Source organism: Pollachius pollachius (assembly GCF_949987615.1).
Source record: "Pollachius pollachius genome assembly, chromosome: 6".
In the NCBI taxonomy this organism is placed as follows: domain Eukaryota; kingdom Metazoa; phylum Chordata; class Actinopteri; order Gadiformes; family Gadidae; genus Pollachius; species Pollachius pollachius.
In genome coordinates, this window is record NC_136939.1 from 23270421 (window position 1) to 23294691 (window position 24271).

At 43.0% G+C, this 24271-nt stretch overlaps 1 protein-coding gene across 1 annotated transcript; it reads right to left on the minus strand.

Annotated features, from left to right (window-relative positions):
- Nucleotides 1–59: 59 nt before the first annotated feature.
- vps26c (VPS26 endosomal protein sorting factor C) lies at nt 60–4249 on the minus strand. Its single transcript, XM_079738461.1, has 8 exons — nt 4008–4249; nt 3277–3420; nt 2943–3092; nt 2336–2416; nt 1498–1572; nt 1261–1411; nt 741–893; nt 60–325 (listed from the first exon to the last, which is right to left on the minus strand). Exons 1-8 carry the CDS (start codon nt 4062–4064, stop codon nt 243–245), a joined length of 894 nt encoding a protein of 297 aa, XP_079594587.1. The 5' UTR covers nt 4065–4249; the 3' UTR covers nt 60–242.
- Between the last annotated feature and the right edge of the window lie 20022 nt (nt 4250–24271).

Here is a 24271-nt window from a genome sequence, read left to right on the forward strand (position 1 = left end):
AAAACTGACAGAAAGGTATGCAATACACATTCCAAGTAAATAACAATCATTCAATAATTATGTTTCATACATTACAATGTTTAAGCTATGATTTATTAAACAAAATGTTGAAACATGTTATAATGAAGATAACATGACAAATCCAGAGTTGATTGGGTGACATTGTCCAAAGCATTAATGACTGATGCGTTGGTCCTTTTATCTGAAGCCAGGCAGGTCTCATCGGCAGAAGGATTTACATGTCAGACTCTGCACAACTTCAGTGGAAAGTTCTCAGTAATCAGGTGGTCATCATGGAGGACAATCACCACATTGACCTCAAATTCTAAAAAGGTGGAGAGAAATTAGTTACATGTGAATGGTAAAGTGCAAAGCCAACTCTTTGTTAAGCAAACCAGCTGCTGCTCCACTATACTCCACACTTGACACCAGAATATCAAGACCCATATGGTACCGACTACTCTCCTGTTGGATGATTCAACAGAGTAGCTTTTACTTTATCTTAATAACCATACTTGAAGAGCCAGGACACATTTAACATCGTAAATGAACATAAAACTAAGAAGGAAGTAACTGAAACCATGCCTTAAGGCCTAGCATGAAGACTATGTTGAAAGGATGGGAGAGAGGAAGTGGTGGCGAGTTGACTAGATAAACACCGATCCATGTGTCGACAAAGAACATCAACGATGGAACATGGACGTTTGGAGCTTGAAGACTGCACAAGGAAACATACTGACCCACTTTGAAGTTCGTGGTCTCCAGGGTTGGACAGGTGAAGAGCCGGGGGAATACCATGTAGATGGGGATGGACAGTCCGTGGCAGACGTCGCCCTCCGCAATCTGGATGTTCTGGATCTCTGTAGCGTCTCGCGCGTACCCTTCAGCGCAGCCTGGGAACACGTTGGGGAAAGAGACCTCTGAAGACTGGGGCCGCTGCTGTTAAATGGGCCGGTAACAACTACTGTTCTGTTATTTATGTAACAACTTTTATTAATCCCCCGGAGGGGATATTCTTTTGTGACAACAGCGCAGCAGCCGTGGAAGACACAGGATAAGATACGATAAAAATACAAATTAATAATGACAACTAAAAAAAGTATAGACAAACGGGGTAAACAAAACGATGATCATCTGTAGAGAGCCCTGGCGTCTGCACACATTCTTAATGGAAGTGCTTCGAATAAAACAATCAGAAACGTTTGACGGGGAGGAGATGTGAGTGAAACACGGTATGTGGATGTAGCGCGACAGTCTCACCGCAGGTCTCCACTCGGACCAGTTGCAGCTCGATGCTCTTGATGGCCACCTGCGAGTTCTCCACCGTCAGCTCCCCAGTGAGCGCTTCGGTGATCACACAGTTGGTGGCGTTCAGGTGACCCCTGATCAGGAACCGAGGGAGCAGACTCCTCTGGATGAAAGAAGACATGTTCCCTGGTGCTCAGCAAACCTGATCTTAAAGGGGCTGTTTAGGTCCATTTCTTAAGTGACTTGTACCTCCTGGACGTTCTGCAGGGTCTCTGGGGTGATGGTGAAGTCTACAGGCGTGGCCACCAACTTGGCTTTCTGTGGCTGAGATTCAACATAACAAGATTTATCACTTGCCAATCTCGGATACATTTACATTTTTCAAATTGAACTAATAAATACAAGGGGAAACACATTTGCCGCTTACTACTAGAACTGCTTTCATGACCTTAGGTGCATTCCAAAACTATTGAGTATGCTCAAAACCTTTCGCTTAAAGCAGGCATCTGTATGGAAGTGTAGCTGCATCTGTAAAGCTGCTCTGCTTTGGAGAAGGCACTTCCGACAATGACTCTGTAAACAGCCTGAGAAAATACTCTTCCTTGAATGAAGGGAGCACTTCCTTCATTCTTTATTCCAACAACAAGCCGCTCAGGGGCAGGACAACCTTTCAGATTCTCCTTCCAGGGCATTCCTGACACAATCCCACACATGTTTAACCACAAATGCAGCATTAACTTCAAAGTCACATCCTGTAACAGTTAGTAGGCAGGAGACTTGTAGAATTCATTTGAAAAGCTCAATAACAGTGTTCTGTCCACTAACTGGCTGTGCAAACCTGGGAAGCAAACTGGAAAAGCTGGGCTTGCTTAGTGGCATGACGGGAGGGGTTTGGGAGTGTCGATAGTAGGACTATTGTAAACAGAGAGGTATGGGCTGGCCTACATTTTTAGGATGGGATTTTACTGATAACATTATTGAAATAAATGGGGATCAGCATTGACTTGCGACAAATTGGTGATGTAATTATTGCTTAAGACTATTTTTATTCATTTAACCTTTAGACCCATGCACCTTGGCGTCTTACCTGGCAGTGCACCATGAACTCAAACGTTCGGCTCAAGTCTTTGGCCAGCAGCGAGCGTTTCATGTCGCAGCGCAGGATGTACTAGAGACAGGGTCAGACAGACAGACAAGCAGACAGACAGTCACCTACACAGGAGCCACTCCTTAAATCATGGGAATATCTCCATTCTTTCCTACCACAATACTAGTATTGACCCATCAACACTTTGTTTTCAAGTTTTTAGAGTGAATTATTTAATTTCTTTATTTTTTCTAATAATCTAAATAAGTAAAAGGGAAACAAAGGTAACATTTTTTTCATATCACTGATTGTGCATTAATTAACTTCCAACTAACATGTACCAATCATTGGAATACATTTCAGTGCATTGTGCATATATTTTAAGACAAAAACATGAAAGAAAACAAAAAGATATTATCACACTAAAATCACAAAATACTGTATCACGATATCAGATTTGATTCTGCTCCTTACTCTTAAAGACACCTAGCACAAAAGAAAGACAATACCCAACCTCCCTCTCCCATTTAAACGCCCAGTTTAAACTGTGAACCATTAGGATGATTGTGAGAACAATCCCAGAGAGTAAAAAGGCCTCAGAAGTCACCTGAATGTTGACAAACACGCCGTGGTACGTCTCGTACAGAACCTTGTTACCCTTGGTGCTCAGGGGGAACTCAAAGGGGATCTCCGTCTTGCCTCCGGGAATCTTGCCAGCTTTTGCCACCTCGATGTTGGAGTTGATCAGTTGAATGGGCTGTTGAGGTCAACGTTAGCAGAGGAGGTCAAGACGACTTCTAAGCACTTTGAATACAAGCTTCACTGATGCACCAGTAATTATATTTGAGTAGGAAGTGACTTCAGTAACCTGAGTTTAAGTCACTTTCCCACAACTAGTTGTATTTTGAGTGCAACTATGAAGCCATCGTGTCAGATCTCACCTTGACGGAGTTGTAGAAGGCCTCGAAGACGCCCACGCTCTTAGAGCTGAGCTGGAGGCTGACCACGCCCTCCATGGTGAGAGAGATGCCCTGGTGTTGGACCGCCTCTTTGCTGGCCAGCACTACCACACCCGCAAGGACCTCCTGTGTGGCAGACCATTAAAGACATTGTTTGAGGCACTTTTTGTCAAGTTGACCAGAAAGTTAAACTTGGTGCTAATGAAGAGTTGAGATTCGGTGATGTGCGATTCATTGACATGTTGGTGACAAGAAAAACCTGGAATTACACCAATCCAGATACACAAATCCTGTAATAAGATGTTCTCTGCAGAAAGTGGTGCTCAAACGTTTTTGGTGATTGTCTTAATCACCAGTCAATCCTAATAACTACAATCATGATTACAATCATGCAAAATCTTAGGGATATTAATTTCATTTCATTGTCAACATTTGGTAGTCGTGTTTACATTGGCTATAAGGCATGAGTTGGGACCAAACACCTCCTTATGTCACCCTGTTGTTTGTAACTAGCATAAATACCGTTTTAAAACAGGCATTTATCGTTAATTGATCTTCATAAAGCAAGGGACAGAGTCACGAGGGAGCAGGACATGTGACATTAATGGTGTTTCAGCTGTAGTTTCTAACATTATGTGGTCCTCCAACGCATGCATATCGAATCATATTCATATAACTAAACTATCAAACACGATCTCTGCATGTCAACTCACCCCTTCATGGTAAACTTTGTTGGCTCTTTTGAGACGTATATCCAAAGTGATGCTCATTATTGACTGCTTACCGTTTACAATGTACCATTAACTCTGATATTACTAAATATGACTCTGATATCTAATGCAGGATTCCTGAGTCAATCCATGTTTATGTAGACTCTGTAAATTATACACAACTACAGGAGTCATCCACAATAACTAGGTACATCTTTGCATAGGAATTACAGAAAAATATAAACTTCCGCCGCCAAAGGATCTTTTTCTTCAAAATAAAAGCTCTTTTCCGTTTCCTCATCATGACGTCACCTGGCTCCGCCTCTAACTCCTGGCTCCGCCCTCACGGACACGCAGTTCCCTGAGGTTTCAGCTTTCACACTGACTTTGGGCACATCTATGCACTGTGTAGTCTCCCTCAAATGCCTTGATGTGTTTCGTCGTTTTCTTTGTCTGCTTAAAACAGAGCAGGGTAAAACGAGAGACAGTGTGATGATTGAGGGGAGATTTGCGGCTGGGATTCACCGGCGGTGATCTACCCGGGTTGTTGAGACATGAGAGGTGGATACGGCGCAACTAAACAGCCATATCAGCCACGTTTCAAAAACATAGTTTTAAGCTACTTTTTTTTAAAGAGAATTGTTATAGAGTTGCAATGCAGACATTTATCGGTGATGCATTTTGATAAAATAACCATCCAACAAAATGCACTCAATGTTCTACTCTACAGCATTCCTTCTTTATCAAGGATAAACAATGCGAGCGCATTCCGGGGCATTCGTGTAGGTTTGCGCATTCCCGGGCATTGTGTACTTTATATGAATCTGGTTAATTTATTCTATACATTCTATATAGCCTATTTGTTTTGTTAAATGTCATGAAGTCTAATAAGATGCATTATGTACAAAGTTCTTAGTTGAAGCGTCATGCGGTATTCATTAGTAGTATGTGGTATTGGGCACGGGCGAAGCCGGCAGCCTCCGGGACGGCATGTTTTCGTGACACATGGGGGGCGGCAGCAGCACTTAAAAAAACAAAACATCTGCGCCGGAAAGCGGTTTTCTATTAGGGGGGGGGCAGTTCACCTCTGGGTCTTCCAAATTGAACGGACAAGGTTTGATTTCACAAGCTCAATAAAAAATATATGCAGGGCTTAAGTAAAGACATCCTGACATTCTGAGGACAAGCCCTAAGACTTGGAGAATACTTACACATTACATCTGAATCTAGAAAAAAGTCAAAGATTAAAGTAAGCTGTTTCACTTGCGTGTTCTATAGAGGAGGCTAACAATGCAAAATAGCAGACAGTCTTCTCTACTGGCCGTAGTAGTAGAAATAAGGTAGAAACTCTGGTTGTAAAACTTCCAGCCCTGGAGGGTCAATTCATCTGTTGAATGTAAAAGAAAATCCTTAACAAACACAGAACTGCTCATCTTACTGTCTTTGTTACAGACACACAACCCTGAGACCTGACCTCAGTAGACCACAATATAAAAACGACCTAACAAACCAGTAAAGAGACATGACCTTGACATCGGTGTTAGAGCCATTTTTGGTTTGATATAATGTTTGATTTATTTGTTAATATGCAAGATGGTTTTGGCTTGGTTATTTGAGTTAATAGTTTGTTATATCTTTTTTCATTTAGTAAAAACCATATTTTGCGTTTGACATGCTGGAGATGCCGTAATTGGCTTGATCAATCGCACCTCGTGTGTATTCAGGAGAGGAGCGACAGGTGAATAGGTAGACGGGAAGCGGTACAGTTTTTTGACCACTCAGTGACAGCTCTTTTGGTAAATTTGTTAGAAAAGGTTTATGTTGTTCCTTCATGTTTTCTTTTGCTTTCAGTGAAATAAATACCGTAAAGCTGATGGGCTTTATTTTGGAACCAAAGGAGCGAGTGTGTTCTAAAAGCAACAATCCCGAAAGATTTTTTTTGATTAACCGCAAATTATGTCACGAACATCAGCCTATCTTTGTGGACGTGCCTTAGAATTGTAAACCCAGCTTAATGGAGTGCACAACAAAGACAAGCTCCTCTGTACTGCTCTCACTGCTGGAGGAGACTAACAACACCTGCAGTACCAGCGTGCTGCAAGAAGGGGGGGTACATCCTTTATTTACTTAATTTGTTAGTAGTTTAACACTGCCTATGCTCTGTTAGCCTGACAACATAACATGTGAAGTTATAATGAAGAGAGGATGTTCAAGTCCAGATCGTCTTGAAGAAACATCTGAAGACCTCTACTGAGAACAGCTCAGTAAGTGGTGACTCCCGTGTTTATTTCAGAACACACTTAAGCAGAACAAGTAATGGTCTCTCGCATACATGTTATTATTCCCTCATTATTGACATATACACAGACATAGTTATTATAGATTAAATCAACTATTGTCACTCTAATGTCAGGTTGAACTACCAGTGATAATAAGTAATGAAAATACTAAACTTGTGTTCTGCTCCCTAAAGCTACTCTGGACTGTCTAATTGTCCCACGTATAAAACAAATATATATCGTGAATCACACAACTACTTCAGATGCCTAGTAATACACTGCAAAAACTGAAATCTAGCAAAGATTAAATATCTTAAATCAAGGCAAAATATTCTTGTTTTTTGTCTGTCAAGATATTTCTTCTTACGAGGCAGTTTTGCGTCAGAGCATTTCACTTGATTTAAGTGTTTTTTTCCTGAATTATCTTAATAAGGCATTATAACCTGTTATTGAGATTGAATTACTGGTTCTGGGTATGTTAATGCTTAAAATGAGAGTTACCATTATTCTAAAGGTGTTACATCAATACTGACAAGTACAAAACTGCTTAATCAAAATCTGAATTTCTTATTTCAAGCATCTTATCTCTTAACATATTAAAAACAGTTAACAGTAAAATGGAATTCATTGTTTAATTGTCAATCTTAAAACACAGCAATTACAAATGTCCCGATATTTAATACAGTACAGAGCAATGACACTACACAACAGGAGCAGCATTGTGATCATTCTTGACACCTAAATGGCTCTTAACACGTGGTCTAATAAACATTTGAAACAACCTCAAAGAAAGCCATTATTATCAAAGAAAGAGTTGATTTTCAGTATTTAGGTACAGTACAAAAACCAATGCAAAACACTTCTGGAATTCAAACATCTAACATTTTCATCTGCTACTAGAATATCCTATGACCCAATATAATATGACCCTGCTCAAATTCCAAGATGCTTTAAAAGCTTTGTATCTTGGGAACACACTATGAGTCGTTTGAAGTGTTGTGCATTTCCATAACATCCTCAAGATGGTATTTTACTTGTACATACGTTTGGCTCTTGCTGCTAATTGTGTAATAAGAGGTACAATCGACCAGCTTTTCAGCATCAACCAAATCATTGGCCTGTGCAAGGTGTGGACGCTGAACTTGATAAGCCATGGCATTTCTATCAAAGTGTATAGTTTGAAATGGTTGATATTCCAAACAATAAAGCCTAGAATCAACAATAAAGATGTTTTTGACCAGTCCAAATTCTGGCATATTACCATTCAGTACTTTGGCAAGGATCATGGACTTCTCAGTTATGTATTTATTACCATTTATCACAAGCCATTTGACTGATGCAGTATGGTGTATTTCATTGAAACCTAGAAAGTCTCTCAATTTTCCACGTAAATATTGTAGATCTTTAACCTCAGATACAGGTCCCATCTCTTTTTCATTTGAAAAAATTGAGTGCTTGGAAGGGTCAACATTTTGACAACTTTCATATATTTGGTTCTGATTAATCAAAGACCTGCATACATTTTTAAAATTAAGCTTGGAAGCCCATTGTTTAAAAAGACAATGTTTAGACTCGAAACGCATACACATGTCTGATCATTGGACCCAATGATTGTATCTGTGATGGCAAATGTATCATATAATGCTGTTTAGGTGTAACACTGTGGTCTGGAAAAAGCTCCTTCCAATGCTTCAAATGGTTTTCAATTAGTGACTTCAACCTAGAAACAGTTGCAATGCTAAGAACAGGTGCAAACACTATTTGAACAATCGCTATTAACTCAGTTATAAATTGGAGATATGCATTGGCTTCCAAACTCTCAAAAACAAATGGCAATATCTTAAGTAGGACAAGCATTTGTCCAGATTACTGTTTTAGCTTACCATCACTTGACGTTAGTGTACTTAGAGCAATTAGGGATGGCCGATCTCTAACATCAGGAGGGGCATAAGGGAAACCAAGAATGACCGAATTCACAGAGTCCAGACTTATTTGTCCTGACTCAATAAGATGATTCAAGACACATTTGATTTCCAATGGAGCAATGCCCTCCAGAATAACATGCATAATGTCTTGCGGGGTTTGCTGAATAATATCAAAGGATGGGAATTCAACTAACTTGCTCCTCCGATTTATCCCATACGTTGTTCTCAGGCTGTTGCGAAGCAAGTCTGTGTTCGCCTTTTCTATTTCATCACACTGCCTGACATGCTTCTCCAATGTCCTTTTAGTATATGCATCCTCGTTGAATTGTGACTGCATGTCCTCAAAAGAACACTCACAGTGTCTACACTTACTGTAGGCAAAGCCCACACCCTCTTTGAACCCTGCTAGTTCATGCTGTGCCAGAGTGTCGCCACAGAGAGACCATAGCACCAAATATCATTTTCTCTCCATTAACAGTTTGGATTTTAACACCACTGTACAATGCATCCACATCTTCCTTGATTCTATTCAATATGACTTCTACACCAGATTGACGAAGGTCTGCTGATCTAGCCATCGCAAGTAGCCTAATAGATGCCAACTTAGATCTATATTTTGGATTTATATTTTCAAGGGTGTAGTACACCATTAACAACTTATTTTTTGATGCAAATGATCCAAGTGGATTACAGATCTGTATTTCATCCGTGTATAGAACAATCTGCAGTGCATTTGGTTTCTCTGAAAATAAGGGATGTGATTTTAAAAGAGCACCATCAACAATGTCATAAAAAAAACCTTCCCTGCACCTCTGGGGTCCCTGTTCAATCATAGTCAAAACCCTCGGATGGGATAATAACTGCTCTAGACGTTTAACTAATGGTACATAATAAAATACTTTGTCTTTGATGAGACATTCTCTGGATCCTCCACGTTTCTTTCTAATTATGGTGGGAGCAATTGGAATTTCCTCTGCATCCACACAGCTGAACTGCTTCCTAATGACGCTGTTCTGTCGAAATGTTGTTGCAATATTAGCAAAGGGGTCAATGAAATTGTCAAATATATCCATTGCATCATTTTCAAGTTGACTTGTTGTGCCTTCTGAATGCTTCTTTACCACGTCCTTCATCTGCCTCCGGAGATTGTCCAATAGGGATGATTGGTACTGCTGTACCCCAGCAACAATGTCATTCATGTCTTTCTGAAAATGAGATAAAATAGAAAGAGAGAGAGAGGTGATGTCATTAATCTCAGAGGTTGGAACACATTATCATGATCACCACTGCTACTTTTGATATACAGGTTTGCTGATAAAATAGTAATTAACATAAGGTATCACCACTGTAAACTGCTTTGCTTAAAAAGGAATACTTCACCCATACAGAACCAGCTTTCTATCATTATAAAATCGCTATTATAATATAATGAATTAGGTTTTTCGTCCCTCAGTCTTCCCTTGGCCCAGCTGTCCTATTAATCCTAACCCTATATTTTAAATAAAATTAACGTAGGGTTAGACAGTGAGACCATAAAACACTCTTTACTCCTTTTCTCAGGCTAGGATGTTCTAAAATGTATAAATGTGCACATTTATACTACATAGGATCTCAGAGTTCTACACACATTCATATTTCCGCCGGTGAAGTAGGTCTTTAACTGTGTAAATAACAAAATGTTGTGTTCTGTTCAAACACATTTTTAGGGAAGCATTGTACCTGTGACAAACGATGCTTGGCTCAGGCATTTATCACAAAGGCAGTGGCATGTGTTGTCAGATCCTAAAAAAAAATATATAGATATTAATGTAGTAATTAGAGGTTAATATGGATTTACAATGTTTTTTTCAGCTAATAATATAATTGCTAATTCCACTTTTTTATGGTAATTTGATGGTTAAAAGGGTCAGATGTTGTGATTTAATATTCAATAACTCTTGCCAAACCAGACATCCGTATTACAACTAAGACAAAGAACAGGTCTGACTCTTCAAATGTTGCTTTAGTTTTTCTAGTACAGCAAATAAAATAAAATAAAAATCACATTTAAAGTTTTAGAGATCATTTTGGCTTAGAATTCAAATGAAATACTTTGACATAACCTGTCAAATCTGCTACTTTATCAGCCCGATATTTATTTAGCATCCCTTAATGGTCAATTTCAGTAGCTAGTCACCAACCAAGAAACATACTTGTTGCATTGTTACAGCTCCATCTTGGTCAATTCCCATTTGCTCTTCATCTGAGCCAGGTGTATGGAGGCGCTGATCCGTGATGCTGGAGTTTGCTGGAATCTGATCGGGTTGTGTGATGTCCTGTGTACAGCATATCAAAGAAACAGATTAATTGAAATCGTATTAAGTTTTTAGTTATTTAAGGGTTTCATCAAATAAAATAAGAAACTCCTCTTATTATTGAGGAAATTATTGTCTGTTTTGTTTTGTAGTTCAGTAGATAAAATAAAACGATTTAATGACATGGATTAGAACCATCGATTAGAACAAACGTGTGCTTTTGCTTCTTCAGTTTAACCTTAACTATATATGTTTTAACATTTGTTAGCACTTTAGATCAACTAAATAATAATTGCATAATTGCTAACACTTATGGTAAAGTTCACAGATTTCGACCGCCTTTATAGTTTGATTACCTGGGCTAATGGCTTAATTATAACTGATTGTTACCGGATCTATATTGGCTAACCTTAATGTTACTCAGTATCATACAAATCTGATATTGTACCCCTAATTTCAACCTACAATTTCCACATGCATTTCTCATAAAATGAACGTGTCACGAGTCACGACGCTGTAAAAATCGTAGCTAGCCACTTACTTGTTGCAGCTGTAGTTGGCTTTCCTCCAGTCGCTGTTCATCTGCTCGGTGACCCTCGTCTGGTCTGGTGCCTTCAAGAAGGTGGCTAGTGTCTTCTCTTTACATGATGATAAAATGAGTTGTACACTCTATATTCCTCACTGCATCCGTCGATACCACAAAGCAACCTGAAATCGGGGCTGCGACTGTGCAGTCGATTGACATGGCTCAATAACTGTTTTAGTGAAAAAGTAATAAAAACGCAGCAGATAACGCACCGCCAAAGCATCTTGAACTTCAGCAAACCTAAACAAAAGTGAGACACTCGTAATGCAGACCATGAAAAGGGTGGAGAAAAGATCGTAAAATGACGGCAACAACTATATAATGCGGACGTTTATCACATTATCAAGCAATATAGGGGAGGCCAGTGAGTCAAGTGTTTTCTATATATAGATATATTCGTCATAAAATAGTAAGTAACCTGTGGAACGAGTGCATATTCAAATATAGGTAATTTCACCCATGACTGCATCAGTTAATCAAATTCTCTATATTAACAATATTTTAAATGTCTCGCAACCCCCCTTTATGAAATGGTACCATCCAATGGGAAAGAGCGGGAATGAGGTCAGTCGGACGTTGCTAGCTTTAGCACGCGGCTGGCTGGCTTTCTTTTCGCCAGACTCCAGTCAGAAGCAGAAGCCGTTCAAGCTGCGCGACCGCGATTCAATCTTGTTAGTTTTAACTACGCCATGGACGATGATGGAAGAGATGCCATACACCCGGGCATGGATCATATAACAACCGCAGTATTGAAAGGTATTGTATACTTGCATATTAATTATATATATTTGTTTAAACCTGTACCTCTTCTTAGCCAGATAACATGTATTTGAATTGGAAAGTTGGATAGCAAGGTTATTAAGGGTGTGCACAGTTACAAACGGTTACACGACGGACATTTTAACTATTTTAAAAATGCACTATGGGGGAGAGGGCAACACGTTGCGTACCCCTAGTTAGCATGCTAAACTAGCTAGCTAGAGTATGGCCGATGAAAAAAACCTAATTTGTTTCATAGCCCGTTTTCCTCCTTCCTCTTGCTGTTGTTCAGTTCCAGCTGCTCTGAGCGAAAAGACCGTTGCATTTCAAAGACAAATATATAGCCCTAATTAGACCTCTGCGTGCAATCTCTTTTCGCGGGGCCCGCGCTGCCCGGGTCGCGGGGCCTGCAGTTCCCGGGCCATTCATTCATTGACGGGGCACGGCGGGAGAAGCTGGAGTGCCGTGGCTGCGCTCACGGTGCACGCGGTTCCCGGGCCACGGTGCCCACGGTTCCCAGGCCATTCTTTCATTCGTTCACAGGGCACGGCGGGAGTGCCGTGGCCACGGTCGCGGTGCCCATTCCGCAGTGGCCACGGTCACGGTGCCCGGGCCGCGGGGTGCAATGGCCGGGGCACGAAGAGTCGTTGCGGCCGAGAGTCGCGGGAGTGCTCGGGCCGCGGTCACGATGAATGAATGTTCAATCCATCCATTTCTTCCTCAATTTATCTTTCTTGGCTAAGAGATCGATCTCTCTCTCTCGCCCGCTCTCTCGCTCCTCCCCCCTGTGTCTTTGGAAGTTTAATTGTGTTTATTACAGTGATGGACGCTGTTAGCCATCAGAGGTGAGACATTTGCGTGTCATGATTATTCATTAATATTTATTAATATTTTTTTCACCAAAACCGACTCAAAGGGCACTCATTGCTATTAGTGACCACCGCAAAATCAATGAAAAACGATTGTGATATGTGTCCGAATTGCTTGCGGAAAAAATATATCAGAACCGGTGCAGCGCGAGAGCTGGGTGCTGGCTCCCGGCATAATGGACCATAACGAATGGAAAGTTTATGTCAATCAGCATATCAATCAGTTTGCCTGTATAAACTATGTATTTGTTGCTTATTACCTAAATATTTACTTTGTTGTTAAATGTGTTTTTCAGCTGCTAATATAAGTACAGACATGCTGCCCAGCCTCTCTAAGGAGGACTTGCGTGATCTCTTTCCTGGGCCAGAGCACTTCTTTAGAAGAAGAACCATTTGGAGACTCATTCATGATGAAGATAAGGTAATGATGGTTTTAACAATTGAGAGTTTTTTGTTGTTGTTTGGTTGTTGTCACAGTGTACTGTTCTTTGCCATATTATTACCATTAAATAAATGTATCTTTTATACAGGGTCAGGAATCAGACTTGTGCGCATCAGGCACCTCCTCTGGGACCAGTGATTTCAGTCCCACTCCCACCTCATCAGTTTCCTTTCCCTCTCCCTCCACCTCCCTCTGCTCTCCAAGCCCAAGACCCCAACATGGTGCAAGCAGAATTGTACAGCTTGTCAGCCCACAGTATGTTATTTACACAGACACAGAATTGGAGCAAGCAAGAAGCACATTTTTTGAAAAACAGCGTACTGGAGAAGAGGGAGAATATATGCTTTCCAAAGAGCTTCGCTGTCGATTAATCAGGAATACAGTAACAAGCATGATTTCTATTAAGAGAGCAGCAGGTGATGGCTTTGAGTATCCATGCAGCCGTGAACTCACTGTAATGGCTAAGCGTCTCATTGACTACTACCCAATGCTTCGGGACAGATCTGCGATCACTGGAGCTGAGTGGGTAAGTCACTATTCAGGTATCCCAACATGTGGGTAAGATGCAGCATTGTTTTCCACTGCATGGCAGTCAAATTACAAACATTTTGCAATTAAAATGGGAGGTGTTTCATCTAGTTCAATGTAGGCAACGTGCATCTGCTGGTTTGGCTTAATTTCCGGACACGACTTTGTTTAATGTGATTTATTACACAATCTGTTGTGTGTCTGTCTTGTCAGGAATCTGTGAAGAAACAGCTTTTGAAAAGGGTCGAGAATGTGACAACCCCCAAAAAGAAGCAGGGGGCGACTCCTTCAAGAAAGAGGCCACGGAGCCTTTGCTTTCAAGGAAGCCAGGAGATGTCCACCGACACTGACGAGTCCACCTCCTCATCTTTGATCTTGACGAGATCACCACCATCCAGTTCCAGCTCCCAAGAGTTTGAACAGTTGCATTGTAAGTACACAAATTGAAACAGTGGATTGTGTTTCAGTATTAAAGCCACTTCTAATAATATATTTAACAAGGGACAATTCCATATTTTTAGGAATATTGTACAATGTCATCATGCTGTTTTGAACCCTTTTTGTTCTGGATTACTCATATGTTATTGTCCTATTTTAATCACTATGGGTGTTTGTTTGTTAATACCCCATTTAAACTGTAATGTCTAGAAATGTTAATAGTGGTCTACATTTAAATGTTAATTGGTGAGGTTTATGTTTTCTAGCATCAGAAACTACTGAGAGCCTACAGAACCAGGCTAGACATTATAAAAGTTTACAGGCGATGTACAAAACCAAGGCCAGACCCAACAAGAAGGATGTTTCTCAGCTCCTGGACCTTGAATTCCAAGCAAGGCGGGCCTTCATTGACTCTGATGTCTCTTAAGGAGCAGGACAGGCCTGCCAAGATCCTTCAAGCTTATCCCTGCTTCAGAGAACTGGATCATGTAAGCAAATCTATTGAATGTATAAAGCCCTATATTCTTCTTAAGCCTGGTTAACACTAGACCAAATCACAAATAGTGTGACAATATGGAATCAGATAAAAAATTGTGCCTAGATTTACATATGTATATTATGATTTATGAGCATAGTCTCTGCTTTGAAGCCAGCTCTGTCAATGACAGTCCTTGTTACATGCTTTTTATATCAGGGGGTTTAGCTAAGCGGTTTGATGTTTTGGTTCCTTCAGGTTGTTCTTACAGAACTCAGTCTGGAAAGATTCTATAATGGTTTTTTACCTATTAGTCAATTACATTTTTTAGTTTTGGTCCCCATATTTTCACTGTCATAGAAAGTTTTATAGACAGATTTTTATTATAATTTGTAATATTTCTTTATCTTATGTCTGTCTGTGTGTTAGCTAATGGATGAACTCCAGCGGATCCTCAATCGAGGGAACTCCCACTTCATGACTGAAATGAAGACCCGGTGGGGGGACTTTTATGCAAAGGCTCAGTTTTATGGAGTGTTCAAAAAAGTCATGAGGCCTCCACTGCTGGACAAAGGTGAATGACTACATCATTGCAAATGAGGGTCACCTCTCATTTGATCTCTCTGAGTATAAATAAAGGTTAAATGAATACCGACTGATAATGGATAATTCCATAAAAGTATTAATGTTTGTTTAATAACTGGCTGCAGGAAAACAAGGAGACTATTTTTGTTTTTAACAGCAAAGCAGTCACTAGTCTTCGCAAAAGAGGACATCTATGACTGTGTGATGTATCTCATGGCATGTTATTTTGCCTTTCATCTCACGTATCCTAAATGCATCGCAACACTCCTGTCTGTGCTGCAGACCGAAGTCCTCTTGGACGCCATCCACGACTGTGATACGACTTCTTCCTACAAAAAGGCTATGGCAGAGTGGAAAAAGTTCACTGAGTAGGGTTGCACATGTAATGGGACACTTTTTTATTATTATTATTGTTATTATTTGTTATACTTTCTTGGGGATTTTTTTTTTGAAGGAACACAAAACACAGCTGAAAAAGTGATAATGTGACACATTTCTGTGTATCCCTTTAAGATAAGTTGTTACAAATAAGAAATTAATCATTCGTAAGGTTTCAAGTTTGCAAGGATGTTATTTTCACATACAGTAGCCTGCCCTTATTCATCTGAATATATTAAAGGGTAATTCCGGTGTAAAATGGATTTGGGATATGTTTTGTATGATAACGAGTTGAAACGTTCGATTTGGAGCACAAAAAACGCATTTAGACGCTTTCTTCAGTTGGCTGATTTTAGCTGATTCTATCAAAAGGCTATCAACTTGGAACGAAGGGTGCAGTGGTTATGGTAAAAACTAAATCGCTATTTTAAACCACTTAAAAGGCTAGAAGTAGCCCAACACTTCTTTGGTAGTAAAATAATTGTCTTAACATATAAAACAAGGCATTGAAAACTTTGTAAGTGTACAGATTGTTTATTAAAAATGACATTTTATACACACAATACCATCAGTAGATCACCCGTCGAAGCCATTTTGTTTTTAAGACTCGATAAGTAGATTGGCGAACACAGAGCTTGCGTGTTGCTGACGGAAGTCACAATCTCTGTGTTCGTCAATCTACTATGTGTATGGGGTTTGTATGGGGTTTTCGAGGCTAGATATATGAACTTATTTTGAGAGGTCTTGGTAAGTCCAATTTTTCTGTTCTGTTGGCAGATAATTTTGCTTATTTCAAGTAATTAATCACTCATTTTATAACCTTTTTTTCTTGTTTTTTTAGGCTGAGTTTTTGCAGTGTACTCTGTAACTCATGGGCTTAATCACAGGTCAAGTAAGGTAAATGTGAGCTTTTTGTCTAGAACACAAATGTTTGCTAAATGTTTAATAATCTTAAATGTATGAAGATGAAAAAAAATTAAAAGGGCACCTACCAAATCTTCTCTTCCTCTTCTCCCTCTGGTCCAAAGAAGTGTCCTCAGGTTCCTCAGAGAGTCCAGGGTCCGTTTCAGAGATGGTGTCCATGGATACTCTCTGACAGCTTCCACCGCTTCTCCACTTAGCCTTCTTTTTGCTCTATCAGCGGGAAAAACCACATCACTTCGCTTGCAATCTGATATCATCAGTGTCAGGAAATGTTTTTCTTCTCCTCTTATCAGATTTTTTTATTTGACACACAGACTCACGTACGCACCCAAGCATAGATTACCAGGTAAGTATTGCTGTAATTTTTTCAACTTAAATAAAAACAATTCCATTGTTTCTAAGGTAAATCGAATAAACCCGTTATAAATGTGTGTAGCTATGAACAATAACTATTTAGGAACATAGCTGCGAGCAGCAATGTGGGTGTCAAGCAGAATGGGACTCGATCAACTAATTCTGCCGGACGGACGTAATTGGCTGGGTGGCTACATGATCACCATCTCAATAATTATTAATAACGACAGCTGGTGGAATGAACTACAGCATTATGCAAGTACGCGTCAATGTTTACCAAATGGAAAAATGACCCCACCTACAGGTAAGGGCGCATTACAGTCTGCCTGACAGAACAAATGACACAAATACATAGGGGTATTCGGAACAATATCCCTAACAGAGACACAATGTAAACAAGCATCAGTTCTGGAGGTGGTTCATGAAGCATCTAATCCAGTAAGAATTGCAGTTTATATTGTAAGTGGGCGGAATGGTAAATATAGTCATTGTTGCATTATACATTAAGTACCGCTTGTCGCCACACGAGCGCAGTGTCTACCCTTTAATGAGCGCGGTTCAGCGCAACTAACGTTGATATGAATGAAGTAGTGTTTTGATTGTATGCTGTATGACATGATGATTTAATATGATTGATATGTTATCAGTTTTATATAACACAGTATATGATGACCATGATAAAATACATATGATTAGCTATAATTTACTGACAGTGAAAGCTTTTGGCAAATGGTTATGACAACGAAAATACATTGGAATTGCTGGAATAGAGGACTGGAATAGACTTGCTGCTAACAATGCACCCCTGAAAGTCAAATGTCACCAAATTATTTGGGCATCATCAGGATAGGGTCATAAGACTGAGCCAAGTTTGGTTTGGATGCATGAAGGCCTTGCAGAGAAATGAGCTCACTTCCTGTATGACGTCCCCCTGAGGTCAAAGGTCACCAAATTGTTTGGATGTCCCCAGAATGATGTCATGAGTCTATGTACCAAGTTTGGCTATGATATGTTAACGAGATGCTGAGAACAGGCTTACTTCCTGTTTGGCGGCTTTGCCGTCAAGTTTGATTGGCTGTCACGGCCAAACGGTTTTGAATCTGAAGAAGCTGTTTGGCATATTTCTCCAGCTTGGTCTGAAGATCATATATGGCAAGTTTCATGATGATTGGACATAATTTGGTCCTGTGGATATGTACTATTGATTTTGACAACTTTCAACATGGCGGCCATATTCTGATGTCGCCATGAGAAATAATTCATTGATCACACTTGCAAACAATAACGTGTTATTGTTCATGGATGAGGACATTTACATTTACATTTACATAGAGGTGGGAGAGCGGAATTACCTAATTGCGAGCCAAAGGGATAAGGTGATGGGAGAAATTTGCCACTACAGAGGTTTGCCATCAACTTTATCAAATGTTGATCCAGTGACCTGGTGGTGGGACATGCGGGGCACCCTACAATCACTAATGTACCTCTGTGTTCAGGCATCAGCGACACCGTCAGACCGCACCTTTTCAACGGCTGGCGACACAATCAGCCAGGAGCGGGCCTGTCTGTTGCCAGACAAGGCAGACATGTTGATCTTTCTAAAAATATTATGTTGTTTATTTATTTATTCATTATTATAATTGAGTGCCCTCAACTAGGCCCCCATGCCTAGGTCCCTGTGTATTTATTTACAATGTACATTCGGCGCAGCGGCCGCGGTCACCAGCACCTCGTCGACTGGGCGGGATACGGTCCTGAGGAGCGCTCCTGGGTTCCCCGGAATCGTATTCTGGATGCCTCACTCATCCGGGACTTCCATCGGGATCACCCGTCCATTGTTGGGCGTCCGCAGAGACGCGTCTGTAGAGACGGCACCGGGGACAGACGGTCCCACACCTCCAGGCACACCAGCCCGTCCGACCTCCGAGACTCCCTGCCCGGATCTATCGGGCACCCCCGACATCATGACAGCGTCGAAACAGTCCGCCGTTCTCGGGGAGATGGAGAATTCCCCCCTCATGGAGCTCTCTGACTTTCCCCCAACCAGGAGGGGGTCGGACCGCCCCAGACCGTTCGCCACTGCCGAACTGCATGACGACACCCTGAAACACGCCTGGAGCCACGTCCTCTCCCATGACGGCCAGGCCAGGGACTCAGTGAGTACCCTACCTCAACCGCATGTCTGCACAAGGACAGGCCTACTATATAGGGTAGCAGAGAGGGGGGAGTAATAACGGAGCAGCTGGTAGTACCTCGCGCGTATGTCAGTAAGGTCCTCTTCATGGCATGCACGTCTTAGGGGCCCACCTAGGCATGGACCAAAACAAGTTTGTGAGGTTGATTCTTTGGTGCTGCGCCACACATTGGTCTATGTATGGGAAACACTGGTTTGAGTACATGTCCATGCATATGTAGTATGTATGTATGAGTACATGTCTATGTATATATAGTATTTATGAACCAGTTCTATGGTTCAACAATTAAACTCCTGCCTGTTTGTGAGCTCAGCTTGTTCAGTCTGTTGTTTACACAGGTGTCCCTTTGAAGGTTGAGTGCAATGTGTGTGTATTGGGAAATCAAAAAGTTTAAAATCTTGGAAGGTAATACAAATATTGTTTAGATATTTGATGCGAGTAATAGCTCATCATGCCAAACATTTTGAAGTATGTTCATGTAGTCTAATTATTGAGGGAGTAAATGCACTTTATACATTTGTCTTTGTTTAAATATTTTGATTTGGACAGCCCACACCCATGGGATTTCCAATTAACTTTAACTTGAATTATCTTAAACACATTGTATACTATTGCTTAGAAAATGTACAACTAATGATTCCAATATAGTACCTATTACATGATTTTTTTTTTGTCTTTCTATGTTAATGTTTGAAGAAGAGAGGGCGATCAAAAAGATTTTGTTTTACAGTCAGTTTGTATATGCACTCTAGCATCCCCTGCTGGTGCTATCATGTTTTTTGGACTATCTTCTACCTATCACCTATTTGCAGCTGCCAATTGGCAATCATCGGCTACACCTGGCGGTGTAGGCTACTTAAGCAGACCAGGGCCCCGTTTCCTGAAAGCATCATTAGCATAAGTGGATCGTGAAGTGCGTCGTACGTAGGGTTGGGCATCGAGCATCGAGCATCGAATGGAACCGGGACTAACATTCCGGTTCTCCCGGAATCGTTCAAATTTTTAAATTTCGATTCCTAGTTTCGATGCCCGGTCCGCTGACCGGAAGAAGAAGCCGTCGAACACTAACGAAGAAGAAGCTTCCGGAGAACCCGCCAAACTGTGTGCGTGCGTAAACATGGAAACTGTGCGGCGGCGCTCGAAAGTGTGGCTTAACTTCACTAAAATAAATGACAAGTCGGCTCGGTGCAACATTTGCAAAACAATTATATCATGCAAAGGCGGGTGTACCACCAACATGATCAAACATCTCCGGGGTCGTGGTGTACAGATAACTGAGTGCCCCGTCTTTGACGCGCTGCGCCGGCCATCCTCCGCTGCCTCTACCTCCACTGCCTCTACCTCCGCTGCCTCTTCCTCCGCTGCCTCTACCTCCACTGCCTCTACCTCCACTGCCTCTACCTCCACTGCCTCTACCTCCGCTGCCTCTTCCTCCGCTGCCTCTACCTCCTCTACCTCCGCTGCCTCTTCCTCCACTGCCTCTACCTCCACTGCCTCTACCTCCGCTGCCCGCTGCCTCTACCTCCACTGCCTCTACCTCCTCTACCTCCACTGCCTCTACCTCCACTGCCTCTACCTCCGCTGCCTCTACCTCCTCTACCTCCACTGCCTCTTCCTCCGCTGCCTCTACCTCCACTGCCTCTACCTCCGCTGCCTCTACCTCCGCTGCCTCTACCTCCGCTGCCTCTACCTCCGCTGCCCGCTGCCTCTACCTCCACTGCCTCTACCTCCTCTACCTCCACTGCCTCTACCTCCGCTGCCTCTACCTCCTCTACCTCCACTGCCTCTTCCTCCGCTGCCTCTACCTCCGCTGCCTCTTCCTCCGCTGCCTCTACCTCCGCTGCCTCTACCTCCACTGCCTCCACCTCCGCTGCCTCTACCTCCACTGCCTCTACCTCCTCTACCTCCACTGCCTCTTCCTCCGCTGCCTCTACCTCCGCTGCCTCTTCCTCCGCTGCCTCTACCTCCGCTGCCTCTACCTCCACTGCCTCCACCTCCGCTGCCTCTACCTCCACTGCCTCTACCTCCTCTACCTCCACTGCCTCTACCTCCACTGCCTCTACCTCCACTGCCTCTACCTCCTCTACCTCCACTGCCTCTACCTCCACTGCCTCTACCTCCTCTACCTCCACTCCCTCTACCTCCACTGCCTCTACCTCCGCTGCCTCTTCCTCCGCTGCCTCTACCTCCGCTGCCTCTACCTCCGCTGCCTCTACCTCTGCTGCCTCTTCCTCCACTGCCTCTACCTCCACTGCCTCTTCCTCCGCTGCCTCTACCTCCGCTGCCTCTACCTCCGCTGCCCGCTGCCTCTACCTCCACTGCCTCTTCCTCCACTGCCTCTACCTCCACTGCCTCTTCCTCCACTGCCTCTACCTCCGCTGCCTCCACCTCCACTGCCTCTACCTCCACTGCCTCTACCTCCGCTGCCTCTTCCTCCACTGCCTCTACCTCCGCTGCCTCTACCTCCACTGCCTCCACCTCCGCTGCCTCTACCTCCGCTGCCTCTTCCTCCACTGCCTCTTCCTCCGCTGCCTCTACCTCCGCTGCCTCTACCTCCGCTGCCCGCTGCCTCTACCTCCACTGCCTCTTCCTCCACTGCCTCTACCTCCACTGCCTCTTCCTCCACTGCCTCTTCCTCCGCTGCCTCTACCTCCACTGCCTCTACCTCCGCTGCCTCTTCCTCCACTGCCTCTTCCTCCGCTGCCTCTACCTCCACTGCCTCTACCTCCGCTGCCTCTACCTCCACTGCCTCTACCTCCACTGCCTCTACCTCCTCTACCTCCGCTGCCTCTACCTCCGCTGCCTCTACCTCCTCTACCTCCACTGCCTCTACCTCCGCTGCCTCTACCTCCTCTACCTCCACTGCCTCTACCTCCGCTGCCTCTACCTCCACTGCCCGCTGCCTCTACCTCCGCTGCCTCTACCTCCACTGCCTCTACCTCCTCTACCTCCACTGCCTCTACCTCCACTGCCTCTACCTCCACTGCCTCTACCTCCTCTTCCTCCACTGCCTCTACCTCCGCTGCCTCTACCTCCACTGCCTCTTCCTCCACTGCCTCTACCTCCGCTGCCTCTACCTCCACTGCCTCTTCCTCCGCTGCCTCTACCTCCGCTGCCTCTACCTCCGCTGCCTCTACCTCCACTGCCTCTACCTCCGCTGCCTCTACCTCCGCTGCCTCTACCTCCGCTGCCTCTACCTCCGCTGCCCGCTGCCTCTACCTCCACTGCCTCTTCCTCCACTGCCTCTACCTCCACTGCCTCTACCTCCACTGCCTCTACCTCCACTGCCTCTACCTCCTCTTCCTCCACTGCCTCTACCTCCGCTGCCTCTACCTCCACTGCCTCTTCCTCCACTGCCTCTACCTCCACTGCCTCTACCTCCACTGCCTCTACCTCCTCTTCCTCCACTGCCTCTACCTCCGCTGCCTCTACCTCCACTGCCTCTTCCTCCACTGCCTCTACCTCCACTGCCTCTACCTCCGCTGCCTCTTCCTCCACTGCCTCTACCTCCGCTGCCTCTACCTCCGCTGCCTCTACCTCCACTGCCTCTACCTCCACTGCCTCTACCTCCGCTGCCTCTACCTCCACTGCCTCTACCTCCTCTCCGACCCTCACCCTGGCACCGCACTGTCGGGTAAGCAACAAATACGTAAACGGTTGGTCAACTCAAATGCAAATACCAAGCTAACATTAGCCCGTAGAGAGACAGAGAGAGAGAGAGAGGGTGGACATTAGCCCGTGTATTTTTTCATAGCCATACGACCTGAAATTGCAACCGTTAGCCAGGCAGTTACTCCGTTCACCCTAGCGTCCAAGGGAAAGATGTCTGTGCAACAAGTGCAAGAGTGCCACAGAAAGGTTACAGCCTTTATTGTAAAAAGGTTGCCTCCCTTTTCAGATGTGGAATCACCAACATTTAGGTTAGTTAAACAGCATCGATAGAGCTAACTTAATTAATAGTCCACACAGAGCTAAAGTTAAAGTAACAGTGATATTATATGTTTGTTTATGTTTGCAGGGACATGACAAAGCCATCAACCCCAAGTACACACCACCTACCAGGGACTACTTGGCAAATAAATTAATACCATCTTGGTATGAGGTCGAGAAGTCAAATGTCATTACAGAGCTCAGTGAAGTCTGCTCTGTTGCACTCACATGTGATGGCTGGAGTAGCATCACACAGGACCATTACCTCACCATCACAGCACACTATATAGTGGAGGGCAAAATGCAGCAAAAAGTGCTAAAAACAAAAGCTGTGTACAAAGCACAGACTGGCTGTGTTGTGGCAGAGGAAATAAGTGATGTTCTGTCAGAGTTTGGCATTTCTGGCAAAATTAAAGCAGTCACTGTAGATAATGCTGCCAATATGGATGTGGCTATCAAGCACCTGCAATTTGTTAAACTGGGCTGTTTTGCCCACTCACTTAATTTAGGAGCACAAAGTCTGTACTGCTTAAATTCAGTGAGTCAGTGGGTGGCCAAGGTCCGAACCATTGTTGTGTGGATGAAGAGGTGCTTGATGGGGAAGGTGGTCCTCCAGGAGAAGCAAGAACTTCTACGTAAGAAACATGAAGTTCACTTTATTTAACCATATTTCTGATCTTATTATTTATGAGCTCTGCGGAGTACTACAGTATTTGAGTACGTTTTTTAAATGCCCCTAAAAGTAGTTTCTTGTTTCTATCAGAGCTGCCCCGACATGCACTCATTCTTGATGTGAGAACACGCTGGAACTCTCTTTACCTAATGCTGGAGAGATTCACAGAGCAGTACCCTGCAATTCAGGCAGCCAGCTTGGACCCACGGCTGAGAAAAAATATGGAAAGGGACAGGTAGAGATAGATAGACGAGATGGATAAGATATTTGTTCCTGATGTATGAAGCTTGGACACAAAAAATACCAATAAACACAAAATATGAATTCAAATAAAAATATGAGGGAATGCACTTGACTTGCTACAAAGAGCTGTCACTATGATACACTATGTGCTAAATAGGCAGTGCATATGTTAGGTGTTTTGTTAAGAAAGAATATTTCTAATACCGATCTATGTGTTCTGTATTCTTTTTCATACAGGCTTGCTCGGCTGACTGAAGAGGATTTTCGGAAAGCAGAAGACTTCATCAAGCTCATGAAACTTTTCTACACTTCCACACTCTGCGTGTCTTCAGAAAAGAGCCCCACATGCGGACAGATATTACCCGTTCTCCAAAAGCTCAAGGCACATCT